The sequence below is a fragment of the Pterocles gutturalis genome, unplaced genomic scaffold, assembly GCF_000699245.1.
Source record: "Pterocles gutturalis isolate BGI_N339 unplaced genomic scaffold, ASM69924v1 scaffold8170, whole genome shotgun sequence".
In the NCBI taxonomy this organism is placed as follows: Eukaryota; Metazoa; Chordata; class Aves; order Pterocliformes; family Pteroclidae; genus Pterocles; species Pterocles gutturalis.
In genome coordinates, this window is record NW_010145813.1 from 3,424 (window position 1) to 12,406 (window position 8,983).

General features: G+C 50.3%; 1 protein-coding gene across 2 annotated transcripts in view; it reads left to right on the plus strand.

Moving 5' to 3' along the window:
* The first annotated feature begins 301 nt into the window (after positions 1-301).
* Positions 302-8,983, plus strand: part of ARHGEF6 (Rac/Cdc42 guanine nucleotide exchange factor (GEF) 6) — a 25,503-nt gene continuing 16,821 nt past the window's right edge. The window contains exons 1-6 of one of the 2 annotated variants that reach the window (XM_010085501.1): positions 302-433; positions 848-1,049; positions 3,889-3,959; positions 5,349-5,443; positions 6,978-7,073; positions 7,918-8,040. In XM_010085501.1, the coding sequence (XP_010083803.1) occupies positions 851-1,049; positions 3,889-3,959; positions 5,349-5,443; positions 6,978-7,073; positions 7,918-8,040 (584 nt within the window). In that variant the 5' untranslated portion in view covers positions 302-433; positions 848-850. The remainder of the gene's footprint in view (positions 434-847; positions 1,050-3,888; positions 3,960-5,348; positions 5,444-6,977; positions 7,074-7,917; positions 8,041-8,983) is intronic. The other variant, XM_010085502.1, reaches the window with a different exon arrangement.

The window sequence follows — 8,983 nt, forward strand, 5'->3', positions numbered from 1 at the left end:
CAGTTTTAAGGGGAATTTAAAAAAAAAATACTGCGATTGGATGCGTGGCTGCAGAGCTGGCACAACGTGCGAGTGCCTTGGGATGCAATTCGGCTTGTTCCATCGTGGACAGGTTAACTCAGACCTGCAAAAGCATCCTCACTGCTGACCTGGAGTACACGTGTTACCTTGCTCTGATAGATGCTCCTTGAACTGTTGTGCCCCGTTCTTGTTTTCTTTACAGGCCTTTTACTCTTTGCTTTGCTGTGATGCAGAGGGATGATGGATCATTGGGTAAACCTCAGGTGTTGTTTTTGCTTCAACAGATCAGCCGTCCAAAGGGCCATGTTCACATCTATCGTCTCTTAGCTCTGCGGCCGGAGGTCCCCACGCTGACTCCAGCAGCACAGCTTCACAGTCGGCGAGGGTGTTAAGGAGGCAGTCCAAGGCTGTGGTATCCTTTATTTAACGTCTCATCAAGGGTTTGGTGGCTGCGGGGGTAGAGGGATATGAGTGGACCCCTGGGTTGAGCACACCAGAGGGGCTTGTTCTCCCCTGGTCTCCATCACGGCTTTGCTGCTCTGCCTGGAGAGAGTCTCGTGGCTTCTCCAAACTGCTGTGCTCCTCTCTGTGACACGAGGAGAGTGATTCTTATCTGCCATCCATTGCACTGTGATACTACATTAATGCTTGGGAGGGACCTTGTGGTCCTCTGGCTGGAGCGCTTACACAAAAGCAAGACCTTATTGCTGTTGTAAAGAGCAATACTGAAAAAACAGCTGTCACAACAAAGCAGAACAATGGCTTGACCTAGCGGCTTTGCTTGTTTGGACTATTTACTGATGTTTTTCCATGTTTCTTTCCTTAGGAGATGACCGAGAATGGCAGTCATCAGCTGGTGGTAAAGGCCAGGTTCAATTTTAAGCAGACCAACGAGGATGAACTCTCCGTTAACAAAGGAGACATTATTTATGTCACCCGGGTTGAAGAAGGGGGCTGGTGGGAAGGGACCTTGAATGGAAAAACAGGCTGGTTCCCAAGCAACTACGTCAGAGAAATCAAATCTACCGGTAAGCAAATTGCTTTCAAGGGCTGATTGAATGACAGCGGTATAATGCAGCGTAGATCCTTGTGCCTTTGGGAAATTGCTGCTATTTATTAAAGACCGTCTGTGTGCTTAAAGCAGCAGGTCTAATGGAAGGATGAGTGAGGCCAGAGGGGTAAAGCCTAGTCTTTCATGAGTTGTTTAAGAGCTGCTTCACCCTCTTGCCCAGCACATCATGCCTTTCTATTGCTCCCCCAAGGCCCAGCAGTGCAGGAGCAGGGATGTTGCCGGAGGACGAGGCTAGAGATGGCTGCGTGCGTCCCCTTTGTCCTGCGGAGCTCCCTGTTCATTCCAGTGTCTGAGCACAGATTTAGCTTTTTGTCAGAGACCTCGCTCAGGCAATGTATTTTAGTTTGATTCTACCATTTCTGGCAGCGGTGGAGTGGATGCTCATGGTCTCGGCGAGGGAAGCAACAAAACCGATACGGCTGCAGGGAACGGTGCCCTGGTTTTGTCCATAGCGATGGCTGCTTTCACGTAGTACATTTTCCCCCAGATGCATCTTCTGCTGCCAAGCTACAGGCGATACTGGGAAAGTAAGAGGGAGGGAATGGTCCATCTGATGATGTCGGCCTTTATTGAGCTTTGTCTTGAGTGTCCTTAACATTTGTGCTATGTGATTTTAACCAGATTTGGGGTGATGATGACATGAAGCATGCCCCTGGCTAACTGCCCTCTAGCATTACATATCCATTCAGGTAGCTCACCCCGTTGTGCTTCCAGGGCATTGTGTGACAGTGAACTTGTCCTTTTACAAAATCCAAGTTTAATTTCTTAACGTGCCTTGAGAGCTTACCCTGGTTGAGACCTGTTGTTTGCTCAGTACTGGTTTTATGGCTCAGGATCAGCCCTGACCTCAAACACCATGAGACATCAGCAGTGGTCTGCCAAGTGGCTGCAAAATGTTCAACCCCTGTTAGACATCCCTGCTCCCACACTTGTGAACAAAAAAGCAAAGGAGGGAAGAATAAAAAAGGAGGGAAGAGTAAAATTAATGAGTAGGTGTTCAAAATTAGGACAGTTTTTGTTTAATTCTAAATGAGAAAATCATTGTTAGGATATCTCATCTTCCCCTATTTCCCTCTGGGAAATGATGTCTGAGCTGGAGCGGGAGGTTGCAGCAGAGACTGAAGTCTTGTCTGGCACAACCCAGGAATCACTAATTATGTCAGTGCGTGGAAGAGAAATATTTTTTAAAAAGGAGAGCAAACTTCAGTCCTATGGGGAGAATCAGTTGGGAGCTGCCTGAAATACCAGCACCTCATTGAAGCAAAGGGCGAGTCTTCCATTGATCCTGATCTAGGAGCCCAGAAGTTTTCTTATCTGCAGAGCTTTTCCCTCTGGATCCTCTCTCCATCACCCATTTCACATGGGAGGAGGGTTCATCCCCTGGTCTCTGCTTGCTTAGGGCATGTGGCCGTGTTGCAAATGATGGATGCGGGGACCATCAGCTCACCCTCTCCTGCCCCAGGACCGCTGCCTGGGGGCTGTCCCTGGGGGAAGCCCTCGCTGCCACCCAGCGGGTGCTGCTTTCCTCACGTGTCGCTCCACATGGAGTTACTTGGTTTTCAGCGGTGTCTGTACTTCCACTGTGTCCTGACCGTGCCCTTTGGGTGGAAATAACTGGCTGCACGGAGCAAAGCTCCTCTGAGTCTTTAAATGAGGCACTGAGCTCCTGCCTGCGAGTGACCGGAGACTCTACAAGGGCAATAATCATAGAATCACAGAATGGTTTGGGTTGGAAGGGACCTTAAAGATCATCCAGTTCCAACCCCCTGCCATGGACAGGGACACCTCCCACTAGCCCAGGTTGCTCAAAGCCTCATCCAGCCTGGCCTTGAACCCCTCCAGGGATGGGGCATCCACAGCTTCTCTGGGCAACCTGGGCCACTGCCTCACCACCCGCACAGGAAAAAAATTCTTCCTAATGTCTTATTTAAATTTACTCTCTTTCAGCTTATACCCATTACCCCCCTCATTATTAATGAGACAACACATCAAGCTGCGGTTTCCAGGGGCTAAATTTATCAATTTCAAGCTTCTCCCCTGCTATCGGTGTGACAGTAATTGCCTTCCAGGAGGGATTGAGGGGAGGAAGCCGAGACTGGCTGCTCCGCACGGCACGGAGGTGTTTCGGTCCGCGGTGCGCAGCGTGGCCAGGGCTGGCGGTACAGCCTGTCCCAGTCCAGAAGGGTGGCGGTGCTGGGAGAGCTGGCAAAGCTGTGCTGCTGGCAGGGAACGGGCTTCTCCAGGGAAGGAGAGTGGAGCAGGGGCTTGTGCGTATGTGCAGATGTGTACCACACTGGAGGCATCCGCAGGGATTTAGCAAATGCAGAAGAAGATGAGAATTGACTTCCAGGTTTGTGGGAGCTTTTTGTTTGGATCTACCTTCATTCAGAAAAGGATTTTGTGTCACAAATGACTGCAGGGACCAGGGTTGATTGGTGTCAGCTTCAATTGCCTTGTGAATCAGCTGGAACAAAATGCTGTAGCCAGCATTTCTGATAGACACCTGGTTTTAAAACTCAAATTTTGTGGGCCGGGTGAAGCCACACAGTAGCTCAGTGCCAGACACTGGGCTGCTGCCAGGGATTTCGGAGCAAACCTGTAAGTTCGCTGGCAGAGGCTGCGCGGTGCTGCTGGCTGCCTTCGGTGTCGTGCTCGTTCCGAGTTTTTCCCCTAGTTTTTCTGAAACAGGCAAACAAGCTCTGCAGCTGAAGTTTTGTGTTCGCGGGGGTGAAGTTATGTTTTCTGGAATAATGAGCGCTGCGCACTGTAATTTATTGATGTATTTTTTTGTACAGATAAACCACTCTCTCCCAAAGCATTAAAAGGACTTGAAAGCACTCAGCTGACAAAGAATTATTACCCTGTGGTAAGTTTTAAACTGCTGATCATACATTTTAATAAGTAGCATATTATTAATCTTCTGAACTGGCTCCTTCCCTTAGAAACCATTGAAGCAATTTGTAACAATTGGGGATGTGACTCTGTATTTAAATACAGCTGTTGCCATTTCCTTGATTAAAGGCTGTCGAGACAATAAACCACAAATGGAAGTTGCTGCAAGATGTCAAAAAAAGAGACTCAAAGTAGGCAACTGAGATAATATAGCAGAGGTGGCAGCTTTGACATCAGTGTTGGGGAGTAAGGGGCGATGTCTCTGGTCCAGTCCTTGCCATTGGCTGGATGTCTCCTGTTGATGAAGATGAGGAGATAATATCAATGGCATGAAGCAAGCCGAATCAGGGCTCTGGCCCATGATCCCTTTCCTGGGTTTGGCTGGAGATGTTACCCCGAGCTGCCTGCCCTGTGCCTCTGCCAGCAGCTGCAGCCCTTGGAGAAGCATCAGCTGCCGCAGCTCAGAGCCTGGCTTGTTAACTGGCCCTGGCTTTGGGCAGGTCAGCCTGCCAGGCTACGAGCTGCGGCTGCAGAAGGGGTGCAGAAACATCACCTTCTCTACCATCTTGCTACTGGAATGGTGAGGTCTGGCAAGGGTGGCAGGTATCTTACTGCTGCATCCAGGCTTCAGCAAACCCTTCGGTGTAAGAGAGTTAGAACGTCTGCATGTGAACGTCCCTGGTGCTCAGTGACGGAGATGAAATGTGCTCATCAGCATGTCTAAATATATTTCAAGGAAAGCAAAGCAGAAACAATATGTCCAGAGAGCTGGGAACCACCTCCACTGTCTCCAAAGCTCATCCACACTGAGAAACTTGAGTACTAACTGGGAACGTGCGGGCAGTGGGTTTGCCTGCCCAGCTGCTGGAGACAAATTGGCTGCTGAGGTGGATTCACAGGACCAGACCCAACTCAGCACATCCTTGAAGGGGCAAGTGAGCTATGCCCTGGCTTGAGCTGCTGGAGGAGCCACCCTTGGTCCAGCCACTGTTGCATTTAAATTGTTGTCCCCCTTTGTGCAATCGGTGCTCCTGGGATGCAGGCACATCGCGTGCAGGGTTAGGCATGAGGCTCTTGGGGGTCAAATACTAAACTCAGGTCTGAACTGACATTGTCTTCATGCTATGCCAGAGAAGAAGCAGCCCTTAACACCTGCTTTCCAGGCCTCCCCCAGTTTGCAAAGTAAAATCCCCAAACTGGACCCCTCAGGGCTTTCTTGAGTGTTCTAGGTTCTGCATTAACAAATGTGATTTATGCACTTAAAATACACTTCCATGCTTTTCCAGACTTGGAAGCTGATGTCATGTTCCTTTGACTAGTCACTAGTACTAAGACCTACTCAGTGCTCTGTCTCTCACCCTAGGTGTTGCAAAATATTCTGGAAACAGAACGAGATTATGCGAAGGAACTACAGTCACTTCTGGGAACTTACTTAAGACCCCTCCAGTCTTATGATAAGTAAGATACAAAAGGCATCTGAGGTGGAGAGAACCCTGTAAAATCAGCCGTAGCTCATTACTTTCCTGCTTTTGAGTGCTTAGGGACTGTTACTGCTCTTCTTGTAAAGCCTCACAGCTTCTATGAATCAGAAAAAAACCCCACATTGTCCTGGTTCCTGCTCTTTCCCGTTCCTCAGTGGTCGTGCAGGCATTGGGCTGTGCTGGAGATGGGCATTTCCATCTGGTGGAGGGCTGGCTGCTGCAACCCACCCGCAAGCTCGTGCGTGGCTGTCCCGGCATGCATGTCTCCCGGCGGTATGCCTTGCATGGCTTCTTCCCTTGTCATTTGCCTTGTTCCGACTTCTCAGCCCCAAGCGGCATCCCCTCGTCATCTCTTCATTTCGCGCACGCTGACATGTATTCTCTGCAGTCAGATTGCCCCTCGCTAAACCCAAACTGCTGCTGAGCCAGGAGTGACTCCCCTGCCTCCCCGTCTGCGCAGCCATCGGCATGAAGTCCCTCCGTGCTCGGGAAGAGCATGCTGCCATCCCTTACAGCCTGAGCTACGCCGGGGCGACTGGGGGGCTTTGTCAGGGCTTCCCTGTGGAAGTCAGCCGATGTTTTCCATCCGTGCTGGCCGGTACGGTGCAGAGGCAGCCCAGGCTGTCCTGTCCTTGCCCAGGCAGCGCGCTGGTGCCCATCAGCAGGTTCCTGGCCATAGTTCCACCCTGCATGACAGACCCGGTGCAGTTAACTTCACCTCCTGCTTCTTGCTTCAGCTCTATGGTCGTCTCTTCCAAACGGTGCCATCTCGGCGACTCTGTCCATGCAGCTGCGTTTGGGACTGGGGTCCCTCCAGCCACGCACACTGCGGGAGGACCAGGTGGTCCTGGGTCATCATGGGTGGAGGGCAGATGTTTAGACATCATCCAGTCCAGAGGGATGGGAGAGTCTTAAGGCCTTTATATTTAAATCTCTCTGCCCTTCCCCAAATCTTCACGTGGGATATATTCAGCTGTGAAAATTTCTCATGCTCTCAGCCTCGTGGGTGACAAATGGCTTCAATGAAGGTGGCATGAGAGTGACTCTGAGGGTGACAGAAGCAGACACGTTAGCTTTGGCTAGGAAAAATCCAACCTGGCTCACAGAACAAAGCAACCCCTACCCGAGGGGCTGCTCTGTAGGACCCTCCTCCTGTGGGGAAACCCACAGCATGAATCCCTGGAGACAAAGCAGTCTCTGTGTCTGTGCACACACCTCCCTCCCCACCCCTGGCTGAAATCCCATCTGTCTGTGTCTATTAGACAGCTAAACATCTGAGAAGATTAGTGTGATTAAGTGATTAAAATCCAATTAAGATAATCCTTGGCAGCAGGCATCTTCTCTGGGAAGCTGTGCTCTGTATTTTGGATTTTGTGTTTTCCCATGTCTGATGGCATTTCTGGGGAATGAGAAATTCTTGGGTCTTTTTGGAAGGACTGCTTCCAAATACCGTGGGGGTGCTCCTGAGAGCTACGTCCCTTTGATACTAATTGGCGATTTGACTCTCTTAGGCTCAGCGCCGTGGACATTGCATCATTGCTGGGAAATGTGGAAGAAATCTCTGCATTTCAGCAAACACTGAACCAAGCCTTGGAAGAAGCTGCAAAGTAAGCTCATGCCATAGCACTGGGGTTGTCAAGCTGTTAAACTGCAGCTGGAAACAGTAGAAAGATGCGTTCATTAATGTTACTCCTGGCTGCTATCTTAGACTTGTTAAATATAGAAGAAAATAACAGGATTGAAGAAAGGCAGCAGGTAGTGCTTTGGCAGGAGAGAAGGTAGAAGAAGCTCTGACATTTCTACTATTAAGGCATCTGCTGAATGACTGTCACTGGACCTGACAGGAAAGTGTTCCTGGACCAAAGATGCAGGCACATGCAGGGTGGGAGATCTGGCAGGCATGAAGATGGGAATTGCCAGGGAGCAAAGAGCAAATTATTAGAGGTGATAATCTCCTGCAGGGAGGCTGGCAGATGTGTTCATCCCTAGCCCAGCCTCTCCTTTGGAAGGGCTGAAAAGAGATGGGGAACAGACGGAATATCAGAAATGTATTCAGGCTGTGGCTTCTCTTTCTCTTTCCGTCTCCTTTCCCACCTTCATGGGCAGCCCAGGCAGTGGGACCAGCCCTGCACATCCTCATCAGCCACAGTGGGGTTCAGCATCCCAGCTGCAGCTCTGCTGGTGGGACAGGACAGGCTGGGTCGCACCTTGTCCCAGGCTGATGATGGGTTGTGATACTCGCTGTTTGCACCACAGAAATCCAGACCCACCTGAGGACCTCCTTCTTCCCCCTCCCTGAGTGGCAGGTGTCAGAGATTTGCTGGGTGCTGCAGTCACACAATGACCTGGGAATGTCAGCGGGTGGCTCCTGGGCAGATGCGTGAGGGTGCCATAGCTGCAGGGTACAGATCAAGAGGCTTAATGCTGTGGCTGGTGTGTTGGGGTCTGCAGGCTCCCCGAGAACCAGCAGCGCGTCGGAGGCTGTTTCATGAACCTGATGCCCCAGTTCCGCTCCCTGTACCTGACGTACTGTGGTAACCACCCGTCAGCGGTCAATGTCCTCACACAACACAGGTAAGGGACGGAGGAGGAGATTCAGTCTTAAATCCCTCCTTTCAAAAGTTACTTTTGTTCTTAACACTTGGCCTGGCATGGCTTTTGCCCTGTATTTTGACAATATGGCAAGGGGGATAGCATGGGATCCTGCTGCTGGGAAAACTGCTGGGCTTTGGGCTCTTCAGCATAGTCTCTCAGGTCCAGCACTGTCTTCAGAGCTGGTCTCACAGGTCCTGTCTGCACATCCAGGGCTCTTACCTTGGGTAAAACAGAGGCAACCTCAGCCCTTGCAGCAGCGTCCTCTGGGATTGTTATTTGCTAAAGGACCCAGATGCTGCTTCAGACCCGCTGTGAAGTGCTCACACACCGACAGAGGGGACTGTGTTCCCTGGTGGCACTACGATGTTGTTGCAAAAGGAGGTGGTCATCAATTCACACAGAATTACCCAGTTCAAGAATTGAGTTGCTGTTCAACCAAATGGTTGATTTGCAGGGTCGTTGATAGATCACAGGAATAACATCTTCCTTCAGCGTGTCCCACTTGAGTAGACACTTGAATTTGTATAACGTCATGCCACACAGCATGCCAAGCCTAAAGGCTGCAACTGTGTCATCCCTAGTGCAGCTTAGCTGTCCTCCCTCTGGTGATGGGAAAGCCAGGACCCCGGCCATACTGTTTGAGTCTTCCCATTCTGTAATGGGAACTCACAATATATTTACTTATGTGCTGAAATCCAGGTTTAATTCAGTCTGCCGAAAAGCCTGGCTCCTATACATGACTCATTCATATCATTATTCCTCAGTCTGACCCCTTTTCTTAAATCAGTCAAAGAATCAGCTTTGGCAGATGTGCTGATAGGCACAAGATATGTTTTCCAGAGCAATGTATGAGCTCACAACAGCCTCATGGCTCCCAGCAGGGTCCCGGCATAGTGCTGCAGCATCTTCCAGCACAGCACCA